Source organism: Cyprinodon variegatus, unplaced genomic scaffold, assembly GCF_000732505.1.
Source record: "Cyprinodon variegatus isolate N-32 unplaced genomic scaffold, C_variegatus-1.0 Scaffold1242, whole genome shotgun sequence".
Classification (NCBI taxonomy): Eukaryota; Metazoa; Chordata; class Actinopteri; order Cyprinodontiformes; family Cyprinodontidae; genus Cyprinodon; species Cyprinodon variegatus.
In genome coordinates, this window is record NW_015151695.1 from 77,755 (window position 1) to 92,181 (window position 14,427).

Here is a 14,427-nt window from a genome sequence, read left to right on the forward strand (position 1 = left end):
GAACAATAAAGGAATAGTTGATAAAGCAATCACTTTGGAAAACCTGAGTTTCCCTTGTACTCCTTGAAAAAAGGATGGCTTCATTCAATCTGAGGGCCCTGTCACACCTTGCTAATGTATCCAGCGTATGCCTGATGTCCCAGAATCTCCCTAAACTCTGGCATACGCTGAACTTTCGGTGTTTTTTCAATTTTGGGCGCTTACATGGCGTATTCATAATGAGTCCAGAACTTCTGTCCAACGACAGAATACCTTATGCATAACGAGCGGCAGCGTAATGCCCAGGAAATGATGCACATCATTTCCTGGGCATTACGAAGCATCAGTTATCCCCTGCATCCCCTCCTAGCATTTAATAATTTCAAATTTAAGTACTTTCAGAAGTTTGAATTCTGAATATGACCGGACTTTTCCTTTAAAGCTCTGGTTCCTGCTAATGGCTACAAGCTAGCAAAGCTTCAGTGAGGTTTTCAGGGTTGCTCCAGAAGGGAGCTCTGATTGGCCAGGTTCAGTCAGGAAGCGTCCGCTGCTCCTATTGGCTGCCTGATTCTGTTTCATCTGGTGTCACTGAATCGGTTTGGACCAGTTCCTCCAGTGTAGACGGACTGTTGGTCCCTCTCTGGGGAACGTGTGTCCAGCCACAGAAAGCTCTTCATGGCAACAGACGGTTCTGCTGATCCAGTTTTTGTGTCTGCCTGTTTCTGACAGATCTGAACAGTCCGCTGCTGTTTGGGCGGCTGAACGGCCTTTCCTCCGACTCCACCATCGACATCCTGTACCAGCTGGGGACCACGCAGGACCCCGGAACCAAAGACCGGTAAGGAGAGCGCCGGCTGGCTGCACTGCGGTCCGAGCGACTGTAAGACCTTCTGGCTGCTTCTCTTCCAGGATCCAGGCTCTCCTCCACTGGGTCTACGACTCGGCCAGAGTGGCCGCTCATAAAAGGAGCGCTCCGTCGGGGTACGCCTCTTCTGGCTCCTCCTCCAGGGAATATGGACTGCTCATGCCGTCCCCCTCCCACCTGCACTGCGTGGCGGCCATCTTGTGGCACAGCTTCGAGCTGCCTGTGGACTACGACCTTCCCGGCCTGCTCAACAGAGAGCTCTTTGAGTGGGTTCAGTTCTCACAGCCGCTAGGTTAGCGCTCTATGCTCCTGACAGCTGATTGTTTTTGCCGCTCTTCCCTCCAGGCTGCTGTATAACTGGTCCATGTCGCTGCCGTGCAACCTGGTGCTGAAGAAGGCGGTGGACAGCCTGCTGTGCTCCATGTGCCACATCCATCCCAGCTACTTCACCCTGCTCATGTCCTGGATGAAGATCGTCTCTGGGCCCACAGCCAGCCACTCTCAGGCCCAGCAGCGCCGCCTGGCCATGACGGACGACGGAAAAAAGCAGCACGACGCTCACGCCAACGCTGCGGGACTGACGGACGACTCCAAGCACACAAGGCCGCCGGTCAACCTGTCCGAGTCGCAGCTGACCACCCTGGCCGCCGCCTCCCAGTCCCCTGGAGCCATAGAGCAGCTGCTGGACTCAGGCCTTCCCTCGCTGCTGGTCCGCAGCTTGGTGCAGTTCTGCGTGGGACTGTTGGTCAGCGCCGACCTCCCTCTGCCCGCCGCTCAGGCCGAGAGGCGCCCCCACCATCACCACTATCACTCGCCGTGCTCGTCCCCGCATGGGCGGCCGGCCCTGGCCGCGGAGCTGGCGGCGCCTGTGCTGCGCTTCCTCACCGAGGTCGGCAACAGCCACGCCATGAAGGACTGGCTGGGCGGGCCCGAGGTCTACCCCCTGTGGACGGCTCTGCTCTTCCTGCTGTGCCACTCCAGCGCCAGCGCCGCCTCCGGTCAGCCTCTGGGCTCCGGGTCGGCTCCGTATTCAGGGTCTCACTTCTCCCAGCCGTCTTCTGCCCAATCAGGAGGCCTCACCACGCAGCAGAGGACGGCTCTGGAAAACGCAACCGTGGCCTTCTTCCTCCAGTGCATCTCCTGTCACCCTAGCAACCAGCGGCTCATGGCGCAGGTCTGTGCCTCTTTATTCCCCCTCCTTTCCATGCAGCCAGAGTCTCTGAACATAAAGATCAAGCTAAACTTCTGGCTCGTATTTAACGCTGTACCTTCCGGCTCCCTGTTGCCTCAAAAGTCCCTGTACAGGGCTTTGCCAGAGGCTCCTCCAGAGGCCCTCCCAGATCCTTCTGAGCTTTGCTAATCCCTGTTCCCACCATGTTTCTGTCTGCAGGTCCTCTGTGAGCTCTTCCAGTCCGCCCCTCAAAGGGCCAACGTTCCCATCTCCAGAAACATCTCAGGTTTCATCCGGAGACTTTTCCTGCAGCTCATGCTGGAGGATGAGAAGGTCACCGTCTTCCTCCAGTCTCCTTGTCCGGTCAGTAACCTCCTCCTTAAACATGGCAGCACCTTCCACTGTTCCATGTGCTGTTCAGATGTGAACACCAGGGGGCAGCATTTCCTTCCTCCTCCTGGGGTCCATCTGTTCCTTGTCCATATAGATTTCTTTTTTTCTTTACCAGAGATCAAAACTAAAATATCTGCAGTCTAGAGGGAATGATATACTGAAATTACCTGTGAAACGTCTTCCTGCAGCCAGTAAACTGATGTAGGCATTGTTACTGTGCATCTCTGTGGGAGTGGGGGAGTTACCAGCTGGGTAGATGGTGGATTCACTTGTTTCAGGCAATCCAGGGAATAGATAGAAATCAGTGTAGTAAACCTAGCTGAAAAGGCCAGAGCAATGGAGTACAGATTGATGCGGGTTGGCGGGAGCCCTGCAGCCATTCTGATCACCAGCAGCCTTATTCAGTCCAGCTCCAGTCTCTAAATGACAGCATGTAGCGGGTCCTCTGCCTTCTCACCATCTCTGAAGACCCAAGCAGTCTAGCATTTAGCTCCAGGTGGCTCCGTTCCCCTGGGGCTTCATGGCGAGTCTAAGATCTCTGCTCTATAACGTGTCCTTCTCTCTCTTAGTTGTACAAAGGTCGCATCAATGCCACCAGCCACATGATCCAACACCCCATGTATGGAGCAGGCCACAAGTACCGCACCCTGCATCTGCCCATCTCCACCACGCTAGCAGAGGTCCTGGACCGCGTGTCTGGTAGGTGTCTGTTCGCTTTGGTTGGAGGTGATTCAGGACGGGTTACTAAGACAATATGCTGGTGAAGATTCTCAGTCTTCCAGGTCATAGTCATTCCAAAAAAGTTAAAAGACAATCCACTGAACTTTGTTTCCAAGTTTGAAGACGTTTTGCCTTCCATCCAGGAAGCTTTTTCATTTCAAAATGTCAGAAACGGCGTTGAAACTAAAACAATCCAGCTAATATTAGATTCTGCTCCTTCATCTTCACACTAACTGCTTTAAAATCGCAATCAGCTGGATGTCCGGATTAGCTGAAGATCATTTCAATTAAGAACGACTAATTCCTGTTCTGCTCTGCAGCCTAATGAGGATTGCTTTGATTGCTTCGGTCATTTTTTTAAGGCACAGAGATCAGAAAGTAGAAGATGAGGATCCTCATCGTTTCCAGTCTGTTCAGGCCTCGTTCTCAGTCTGATCCGTTGGTTTGAGAGCAGACTGAGGATTTCACCGCCACTCTATTCATACGCCTCCATAAGCAGCTTTTCAAATGTTTGCTTTTACAGATTCACAAACCGCCTGTCTCCGTAGGAAGAGAAAACAAAGTGGCATTTATGCTACTTTCACAGTGAAAGTGATTTGAGCAGCAAAGAAACTTCTGCTCCTTCATTGCTGATGTTTGTCCACATTAAGGTCAGACGTCCAGTAAAGTGTGTCCAGTTGCATCTGAGGCTTCTGCTGCTCCTGTGTTCAATGCAGAGAGCAGCTTTGCTAGATTTGCTGTTATCAGTGGGTAAAAAGTATTTTTAATATGTTTTTAAGTGAGGAAATCCAGGAAAACAGGGTCTGTGCAGTCAGTTCATCCAGATTACCATCCTGCCTTCAAATATTGCCAACAGGTTTCAACAAGTTAATTTAGGCGTTAATAAACTGTTTCAGAGGAGTGATCATAGCGCTCTGCATCAGCAGTGCTGTGTCTGTCTCCCTGCCAGCTCCCAGATCAGCTTCTCTCATTGGTTGATGTGGCGCGTCCAGCAACAGTTAAATTTTTCCAACTCCAGCAGCTGCTGCTTCTGAAGCGCGCCACATGCCTCAGATGCTCAGAAGCTCATGAGGCGCTGCTTCAGCTGCTAAAAACGAGCTGCTGAGCCTTGATGCGCGTCAACTATTAACTTTGCATGTAAAACTAGCTGCTTCAGTTGCGTTTGGTGTGAAGGTGGCATTAGAGCCGTCCTTCATTGTTGTGTAGTTTTTCTTTATGATGTCATTTCTTCTCTTGGAACAAATGGTTCAGACCTGGTTGATCTGTGGAAGAAGATCAGGACACACGTGACTCCTTTGGTTCTTTTCGTTCCCATCCATGCAGACACTCCCAGCATCACAGCCAAACTGATCAGCGAGCAGAAGGAGGACAAGGAGAAGAAGAATCATGAGGAGAAGGAGAAGATGAAGGCGGACAACGGCTTCCAGGATAACTACAGCGTCGTGGTGGCCTCAGGTATTCAGCTCCTCCTCTCACTGAGGGAGCGTAGCCACTCCCACAGGTGCTCATCCGTTCCTCCCGCTGACCCCCAAACCAGCGGCTGGGGTTAGAGGGAGCATATTAGTTCCACAAAGGTTTTAGTGGGCAGTGTGATGAGCGGAAATGGAATTTTGGCAAAATGCCAAATGTGCGAAAATGCATTTTTCCTCTCATTAAAGGGAATCTGGTCAGACATATATCTTGATTTACATTATTGTTCAAGAGAACTTGAACAAAGCTCCACCATCAGTAGGCAATGTGGGGGAAGTGCCTTCCCCAAGAACACACAGTTAAAGCCAGGCTTGAACCGACAGCTGTCTGATTGCAGGGCAAACCCCTGCATGCGACACCACTGTCGCCCAGTATAATGAGTTTAATGGTTTTAGCCTGATAAGTTCAGAGTAGCCTTCTTCTCGCTCTAACTCTCCATGTTTGTCGGTGGGAAGCTGGTTTTGTAGCAACGAGGAAGTAACCATGAAGTTTAAAACTTTTTTTCTACCTCTAGGTCTAAAGTCCCAGTCCAAACGAGCGCTGCTGACCCCTCCCCGACCCCCGTCAAGAAGGGGCCGCATCGTGAGCGACAAGCTGGCTGCTTCGTCCGGTGTGGACCCTTCAGCCAAAACCATCAGCGTTCCCGTCTTCCATCTTTACCACAAGCTGCTGCCAGGTACGGCGGCTCACCAGGTGGGACCGACAGCAGTCAGAGCTGACGTCTGAGGCCCGCTCTGCTCTGTCCTCTGTTTGCAGGTCAGCCCCTCCCCCCTGAGATGACCCTGGCTCAGCTGCTGACTCTCCTGTATGAGCGCAAGCTGCCGCAGGGCTACCAGTCCATAAACCTCACCGTCAAACTGGGCTCCAAGGTTATCTCCGACCCTGGCCTTTCAAAGACCGACTCCTTCAAGAGGCTCCGCACCGAGAAAGGTGACAAAGGCCCCGCCCACTCAGAGCACAGAACCTTTGACTTTTCAGATTTTTGTGAAGAAATCTTCAGTGCTGATGTTAGAGTTCACTAAAATATATATTTTTTTCCTTCCTGGTAAACGCTAACCCTCACTTTTAAAGTCCGATTAGTAAGCATTAATCAATGGATCATTATTTACACCTAAAACTAATACGTTTGCGGTGATTTAATGAATTCAGCGTTAATCAGTAAAAAAAAAAATAACTGGACTAGCACATTCAAATGAAAATTACTCTGAATTAAAAACACTGATCATTTATTGAACAGTATGGAATAATTTCATATTTAAAGTAATTTAAGAAGTTTGAATTCTGAATATGAGCGGACTTAACCATCAGAAAACTGAATAAGACAAAGTTCTACGCTTTCTGCAGGCTAACAGAAAAACGTGTCTGTCACTCATTTAGCTGCGTTTGACACGAATCAAAAAGCCAGTTATTATCTTCCAGGAAACGACCTTCTAAGGCTGATAGAGGCTGAACACTTTGCAATTACATTCCACCATCTTGAATTATTCTGCCTCCTACCTCCTTTTTTCCTTTTTCACTGTAACCTAAACAAAGTTCAGAAGTTCTGTGGCAGTTTATAAACTTTTAATTCAGTGTTTTTAGAAACCCTGAAAAGTCAGAAACTCTTAGATCTTAACTTTAGATTTAACAATAAAAACTTCCTCTGATTGATGAGCCGTTCTGTGAGCGGGAAGGTAGAAGCCGTGCTGTTGCTTCTCATAGTGCCTGTTTTTAAAGACGCCTCCTCTCTTGTGTCGCCTCAGTGGACCACTGTGACATGCTCAGCAGCTGTCCTGAAGACGAACCCATGATGGCCGGCGACGAATGTCTGGACGCTGCGACAGACGAGTCCCTGCTGGAGACCAGCCCCATCCAGTCACCGCTGCAGGTCTTCGCTGGGATGGGGGGGCTGGCCCTGATTGCAGAGAGGCTGCCAATGCTCTACCCGGATGTCATCCAGCAGGTGGGGGGCCTACGCCAACCTTCTTTGCATAAATTAACCATTGTGAAGACTGTGTGATGAGTGTGACGACTCGGTTGCTCTGTCTCTGTCCGGCTGGATGCTTCCCACAGGTCAGCGCTCCATTGATCCCAGCGTCCACCCAGGAGAAACCCAAGGACAGCGACCAGTTTGAGTGGGTGACCATCGAGCAGTCGGGCGAGCTGGTGTACGAAGCCCCAGAGTCTGTCGCTGCAGAGCCGCCTCCCGTTAACAAGCAGCAGTCTCAGTCGTCCTCCTCTTCATCCTCATCCTCTGTTCAGTCCATGTCCCCCATCCCCGCCCACTCGCTGGCAGCATTCGGCTTGTTCCTGCGCCTCCCGGGGTACGCCGAGGTGCTGCTCAAGGAGAGGAAGCACGCACAGTGTCTGCTGCGCCTGGTGCTGGGCGTCACCGACGACGGAGAAGGCAGTAAGTCCGAAAACACCTTCATGTGTTCCGAAAGAGTTGAAAAAAAAAAAAAAAGAACAACAATCCATTTTGTTTTAAAATTTGAAGATGTATCATTTCCAGCCCAGGGAAGTTTTCCAATTCAAAATGTCAGAAACAGCATTGAGTTTGAAGCTTTAACTCGTTGCGTTGAGTTTAATTGAATTCAGTTTATTTATATAGCGCCAATTCACAACACATGTCATCTCAAGGCACTTTACAGTTCAACCAGATCATCCAGTCAGATTGATTCAAAGTTTTCTATCTAAGGAAAACCAGTTGATTGCATCGACTCATTGACTCAAAGGCAATCCCTCACACTAAGCATGCTTATAGTGAAAGTGGAGAGGAAAAACTCCCTTTGAACAGGAAGAAACCTCCAGCAGAACGAGTCACAGCCAAACAGGAACAGACCAGATGAAGCTACTATGAGAAAAGCAGAGAGAGCAGAACGTTAGAGATTGAACAGATTCTGCAGAGTGGGAGAATAGAGATAGAATGAAGCAGAATGATGAAAAAAGGGTCCCTTTGTCCTCCAGCAGTCTTGTCCTATAGCAGCACAATTATAGAGATAGCTCAGAAAGGTCAAACTCTTCATCTGTCTAATGAAGCGCAGCATTGTGCATAGTTTACTGACTGTTCTGTAAACTGTTCCCATATTCTCCCAGGTCACATCCTGCAGTCTCCTTCTGCTAACGTCTTGCCCACGCTGCCGTTCCATGTCCTTCGAGCTCTGTTCAGCAGCACGCCTTTGACCACTGATGATGGAGTGCTGCTGCGCCGCATGGCGCTGGAGATCGGCGCCATCCACCTGATCCTGGCCTGTTTATCAGCTCTCAGCCACCACGCTCCCCGTAACCCCAACACCAACGGCAGCGCCTCTGAGGTAGGGCCAGGACTCGGGCAGAGTGAGGAATATCTGTTAGCACCATGGATCTGGTTAGCACGCCTCGGCTCTTCATGGCAATAACAAATATTTGCTTCTTTTTAAAGCATTGCATAGAATCCATACGGCTGTATGGACACCTAAAAACTGAAAGGACGTACGGCTAAAATATTTATTTTTACGATGCTCAAACGTATCAGTAGCTTTATGGATCTTGGCTGCACCTTATCCCTTTATATGACAAGTTAGCCTTTTTGATCACTTGCATCCCCCTTACAAATGGAGCCCCCTCCCCCTTGTCCTTCAGTGAGGTCTAGAAGCAGAAGATCTATATCCAGCCATTCAGCAAAGATGCTGCTAAATGGCTGTACATCTTATTTTGGCATTAGACCAATTAGATGAGCCCTTGAATGATATATAACCTACTGGAAATTAACTTGGAAAAAAAAGTTAACTAGTCAAGAAAGAAATGTAAAAGGCTCATTGAAAAGTTAAAAAGTTAATCAGCCTAGTTAACAATTACATTTAGGTTTATAAACTAAAAAATATAAGCACCAGTATCAACATTAATGCCTCTAAGGTTATTTTGGACCAAAATAAATGGGTTTCTTTCACTCTCAGATTGTTTTCATGAATTTCTTATAGAAGCTCTTTTATTATTTCTCTTACTATATTCAGGCAGGTTGGCGTTTCTTGTTTTTACATTGGCATTCATTTTTGCCATCAAGATGTCCATATTTTTTTAATGTTACAAAGGTAATAAGGTCATGTCCTGGATTTCAAAAACACTATTAGTTTGAAAGGATCTCACTGAGTGCCCCATAAAGGGTTAAGGTTAACGTAAAAAAGAAATGCTCCACCTCAGGCTCAGCCCGCTACATGCCCACATTCAGCTATAAATGAATGATGGTCTCTATCTAAAGGTCAAAGCTACTAATTTCTCATTACGACAAATTCTTTAATTAAGTTAAAATATATAAATGATTTCTTATCATTTTTGACAGTTCTAAGATATATAAATACTTCTGGATACGGTAGAAAAGTTGACGAGAGGATTCTGCACCAACAATATTTTTTGGTCCATTATTTGGTCTGAGACTTGGTCTAACTGCTCAGGCGTTACCAGATCCTAGTAAGAGCTGAGGAACAGCATCTTCTCCCTACCCGAAAAGAAAAGTAAAAATGTGGACAGCAGTAGATGCTAATGCTAATCAAGGGTTAGCAAACAAAAAGAGGCAGTCCTCACAGAGACGGACTTTCCTCCTATCCAAGGAACCAAAATATTGATTTCAGATGATTTTACTGACCTGCTGATGTGCTTATTATAAGTGTTTGTGTTTGCAGACGCAGTTGTCCAGTGGTCACAGCGGTGGGACCAGCGAGGAGCAGCAACTCTACTGGGCTAAAGGAACCGGCTTTGGTACTGGATCTACAGCATCAGGCTGGGATGTGGAACAGGCCCTCACCAAGCAGCGACTGGAGGAAGAACATGTCACCTGTTTACTTCAGGTGAGGACGCTCTGCTGATGTGTGTGCTTTTGATGGTATCTATAATCAGACATTCCACGTCCCACAGGGTGCAGCTGCAGCCTTTTTATGGCGCAGGATATCTGTCAGTAATGATGCAGGCGTCTGAATGAGTTAATGGAAGTCCATAAATAGGAAATACATTGAAGATTAGTATTTATCATGTCATGCATAAACGTCACCTTGGATGTTTGTCTGAAAGAATGCAGGTTTAGATGTCACAATTTAGCAAAAAATCCAAGGAAGAAACTACAGCTCTGGATGGAGTTGTCGTCTCCTTTGGGAGGCAGTAATGCACCTTGAAGTTGTTCACCAGTCACCTTTAAACAAAAAGAGACTAAAAATGTCTTTGGTAGAATGTTTTCAATGCATGCGCAGCATAATGTTCCATCAATGGTTTAGTTTAATCCCTGCATCATTCGGTATTTTGATTTATTTTTTAAATTAAAAAAGCAAAAGCAAGATTTCTCAGTATTTGTTTCCAAAAAGTGAAAAAACGAATAAGGCTCGTTATCTGATTTTTCCATTTGAAATCTCTCGCATTGTGATGAGAAAAAGATTAAGATACGACGGAAGAGGCAACTTTAAAAAAAAGTTTGTAAATGTTTTCATGTTTCTATTCATGAGCGATCGTAATGGTCCTTATCCCTTCTCATTTTGGTTTGGAAACAAATTTTAAGAAAGTTTGTGTCTTTCTCTAATTTTTTATTTTTTTGTTGTTTTCATTATTAAAACTAACAAATGATGCGAAGATTCTGACAGTTTTTCAATTCTCAAGAACAGAAGTATGGACTCGGGGAGAAAAGGAGCAGGAATTACGGATTCAGGGAGAATTAGAACAGGAAGTACGGACTCAGGGAGAACAGAAATTATGGACTCGGGGAGAGCAGGGACAGGAATTACAGACTCAGGAGAGTAAGAACAGGAATTATAGATTCGGGGAGAGCAGGAACAGGAATTATAGATTCGGGAGAGCAGGAACAGGAATTATAGATTCGGGAGAGCAGGAACAGGAATTATAGATTCGGGAGAGCAGGAACAGGAATTATAGATTCGGGAGAGCAGGAACAGGAATTACGGACTCCAGCTGATGCTGATGATGTTTCACGAAGATACGAGAACGCACAAGTACGCGTATTGAGAAACGGCCTACGTTTCTCTCTCATTCTTCATCTTTGGTTAAATGTTGTGGGAGAGTAACTTTCAGGTTCATTACTGCCACCAAATGGTTAGAAGTATAACAGCTGGATCAGGGCAGGTGGATCCATACCTGTAAATGTGGGGTTTATAATCCTAAATATATTTATACTTTGAAATGAATCAGAATCAATGTCAGTCTAGGTCAGTCTGTTCTAACGAGTGAAAAATACCAGCAGTGCAAAGAATTTATTGCTCCACATCAGAAATATTGAGAATATATTTTGCTATTTTAGGTTTTATCTCATCAGTATAAGTCGAATAAATGGATTCAAGCAAATAACCAAAAGTTGTTTCCCAGAAAAGTCGTTGCGTTTCTGTAAAGTGTTGGTTCCTGAAAGCTCAGTGTGGGCGGGGCCAAAGACCGCCTCATAGCTCTCGCTGAAAGGAAACAATCCATCTTTATGTAATGTTCCATGTCTGGTCTTTGCTTCATCCACCAGGTCTTGGCCAGCTACATCAACCCAGCGGGTTCCAGCTGCTGTCTGAGCTCCGAGGCCTCAGCAGACAGCAGATCCCCCAACAGCTCTGCCCTGCCGGCCGTGCTGCACGAGCTGCTGAGCCAGTCCTGCCTCATCCCTGCCATGTCCTCCTACTTACGCAATGACTCGGGTAGGTGTCCCGCCTCTCCAAGTAAACGGACAATGCCCGCCTGATGCAGGGCTTCAGACACGGTGACAGGCAGATCATTTTCTGCGCTGAACGTCCGTACGTCTGTCCATCATAATGATCCCTTTACACGCCATCTGCTCCGATTTGCTCTGTGGCGCCTCAATAAGAATATTTTCTCTTTATGTCCCAAGCAGTCAGTTTTCTTGATCTGAAGCCAAATGCTGATCAAACTAATTTAATTTGTTTTATTTCTAAAGCTCCAATTCACATCATGTCATCTCAGGTCACTTTATAGAGATAAATCAACCAGATCAACCAGCCAGATTGGTTCAAAGTTTTCTATCTAGTTCATTTGCATTTTTTGCTTTCAAAAATTGTATTCTTGGTAGTTTTTATATTTTTTTATCCACATCTAAATGAAAGTTTCTACCACAAAGAAGGATAATATCAGGATCTTTCAGCCCTCCTCCTTTTTGATGTTGCTGAACATAACCTGCAGTCTGTTTTCATGACTGAGGTGGTTTTCAGAGCAGCAGAGTTCTGCTTACAGACGGGTAGATCCAACCAGGAGATTTCCACCTGCTGTCTTGTTTGGTTTTCTGTTAGAGGGGAACTGACCTTCAGTTTTAGTGCCCAGTTTTGATGCATCCCTAACGTTTCCCAGTAAAACATGTTCATGACTGCGACCCAGCAGCCGTTTCCTTTCTGACTAGCATGACGGCTGTTGTCCATTCGCAGTGAACTCTTGTCTAGCTTTGTGAGCAGGTAAACATGGCAACCTTCTAATCCCTTCAAGATGATTTGGCTGTCGGGGTGGCACAGATCCCCACGTCCCGCCGTCTTTGAGAATCTCCAGCAGCAGCACCTCAGGCCGGTGTTCTGTCAGCATACCCCGTCAGACCAGCATACCTATAGTCAATACGCAGGCCCAAGACATCAGATTTGAGTTTATCCATCTAGTTTTGTCCGACAAATAGACTTTAAACTACCTCAATGGGCGTGTATCCATTTAGTCATGTACAAAAAAAACAATTTAAGGTCAGATCGCCATACAATTGAAAAACACCAAAAAGTAAGTAATTAAATTGAATTAAATGAAGCAGAAATCTTCTTTAATGTGGAGCTAATAGAGTTTGAGCCTCCTCATATTTCTATAAATGTAGATTTCTTACAGCCTGATGCTGCCAACTCTGCATCAGCAGCTCTGTGTCCGTCTGCCTGACAGCTGCCAGATCAGCTTCTCTGATTGATCAATGTGGAGCGTCAGCATCTGCAGCAGCTTTTGATCATTCGCTGTGATCATAGCACAATGGGCTCAAACAGATCTTCTCTGTTGAGCTGTTTTGATCGGACTTTTGCTGTTTGAGGCTAATTAATAAAAGCACCTGAGGACATTAAGAGACCATCCTACGGGTCAAATTTAGTGTTTTTAGGCAGTAACAAAATAAAAATGAGATGCTACAATGCAGATTTAACCCTTTCTCTGCAGCAGCAGCATTATTTTTCACCTGGTGTAACCTTTCAGGCTCTCAGTAGCTGCTCAGCCCTGCTGCCCATTCCACCCAGCACACACTAATCAGCGCTGCCCTGGAGCAGCCTTCTGGGATACAGTATTATTCCACTGCACTCGATCTCAGGGAATTAGGCCATTAATGTGAGATAATACCTTTGAATGATGCTACAGGACTAATTTATCTTCATCAGAAACCACATTTCCTGCACATTCAGTCTGCTCTCTGGCGCAGGCTGGAGGTTGGTTTTCCTCCAGCCTTCATCATAAAGCCTCTGATGAAGCGACCTTTGAGTCCCATCATTCTGACCGAACGCGGTCGGAGCAAAGCCACGGTGGTGGACTGTTGGCCCACACATCTGCCTGGGTTACAGCTTGGTCATTGCTGTGTTGCATATATTAAAGCAGCTTTTTTAACAGGATGTAAAACTTTCAGAAGTCCACACGGTGTCCAAACCGGAACGCTTTAGTGAACGGATTAAAAACCACCTAAAGCTGTAATAGAGGTGGTAATACTCAGGCCACACTAGTGGGTGGTGCACCAAAGCTGCCACAGGAAAGAAGAGAGGAAGAGGAAAAGGGAAGAGGCTGTGTCCGAATGTCCTCCCTAACCACTTCATAGGGCACTATATAGTGGCTACAGCATTTTAAATGAGTGTCTACTGGATGAAAAAGTAGTGGATTCAAAATTTCCCACAATGCACCTTGAAAAGTAGTAAACATTTATGGTCACTAGACGAGCAGATATATCCCAGAATCCTTTGCAAGAACTCTCCTCACATAGCAATATGCGATTTGTAATCACAGTGGCGACAAATTACAAAGATGGCACAGGCACCAGGTGCGGAGGCGGAGTCATGTGACAGAGGAGTGAAAAGTAGTGCGGTTCACTATAAAGTCCCCGCTCTATATAATGATGGTGAGATTTAGGGACTCAGCCCCAGTGTGGATGACTCTGAAGGGCTGGGCTAGCTAGCAGCTTCATGCTAACCAGGGTGGTTGGACATGGCTGCAGAACCCTGATCAATAACAGTAGGAAACGAGACAGTAGAACCAGAACCACCATGGGATCTGGGTCCGAACCCAGCCTACTCCCCTTCCTGCACCATAGGATGCACCCAGACACTATTTTTCAGCAGCATCAGCATTATAGCAACTCAATTCAGTCAACGGATGCCCGATGTCCCAGAATCTCCTAAAGCGCGGGCACACAGGCGTATACAAAGAGTATTCATAACCAGTCCAGAACTGATGTCCAACGACAGCCTAACTTATGCATAACGCACGGCAGCATAACGCCCATGAAATAATGCACAATTCATGGGCATCACGAAGCATCACGTAAAGCTGCTTCCCTCAGGCGCATCCATGCGCCCGGCCTGCATAAAAATATATCTTTGATTGTGGTATTAACCTAGCTACTTTTTACCACCAGCCTAAAAAAATAAATGAATAAAAAAAAAAGTAAGAAAGGTTTGCAGTGGCAGCAGGTTCAGCGTCATGTCTGTTGGGAAGTTTGTTGTTAGTGGCCGTGAACCCAGGGAGGATCCATCCTCACCATCTGGCTCACCTTATGATGGGGATGAAGTCTGGAGGAGAACTGATGTTTCCTCCTGTGAACTCGCTTTATACCAAAACGCTGCCAATACGCCATTATACAGTAGCTGGAACATGTCAGATATGTTGATAT

General features: G+C 46.6%; 1 protein-coding gene across 5 annotated transcripts in view; it reads left to right on the forward strand.

Moving 5' to 3' along the window:
* birc6 (baculoviral IAP repeat containing 6) overlaps positions 1 to 14,427 on the forward strand; it is a 99,878-nt gene that overhangs the window by 65,001 nt on the left and 20,450 nt on the right. For all 5 annotated transcript variants that reach the window (XM_015401638.1, XM_015401642.1, XM_015401639.1 and 2 more), the window contains 13 exons: positions 709 to 817; positions 889 to 1,110; positions 1,190 to 2,018; positions 2,235 to 2,378; positions 2,978 to 3,107; positions 4,452 to 4,583; positions 5,113 to 5,274; positions 5,355 to 5,528; positions 6,341 to 6,540; positions 6,651 to 6,987; positions 7,674 to 7,891; positions 9,236 to 9,400; positions 11,059 to 11,227. In XM_015401638.1, the coding sequence (XP_015257124.1) occupies positions 709 to 817; positions 889 to 1,110; positions 1,190 to 2,018; positions 2,235 to 2,378; positions 2,978 to 3,107; positions 4,452 to 4,583; positions 5,113 to 5,274; positions 5,355 to 5,528; positions 6,341 to 6,540; positions 6,651 to 6,987; positions 7,674 to 7,891; positions 9,236 to 9,400; positions 11,059 to 11,227 (2,991 nt within the window). The remainder of the gene's footprint in view (positions 1 to 708; positions 818 to 888; positions 1,111 to 1,189; positions 2,019 to 2,234; positions 2,379 to 2,977; positions 3,108 to 4,451; positions 4,584 to 5,112; positions 5,275 to 5,354; positions 5,529 to 6,340; positions 6,541 to 6,650; positions 6,988 to 7,673; positions 7,892 to 9,235; positions 9,401 to 11,058; positions 11,228 to 14,427) is intronic.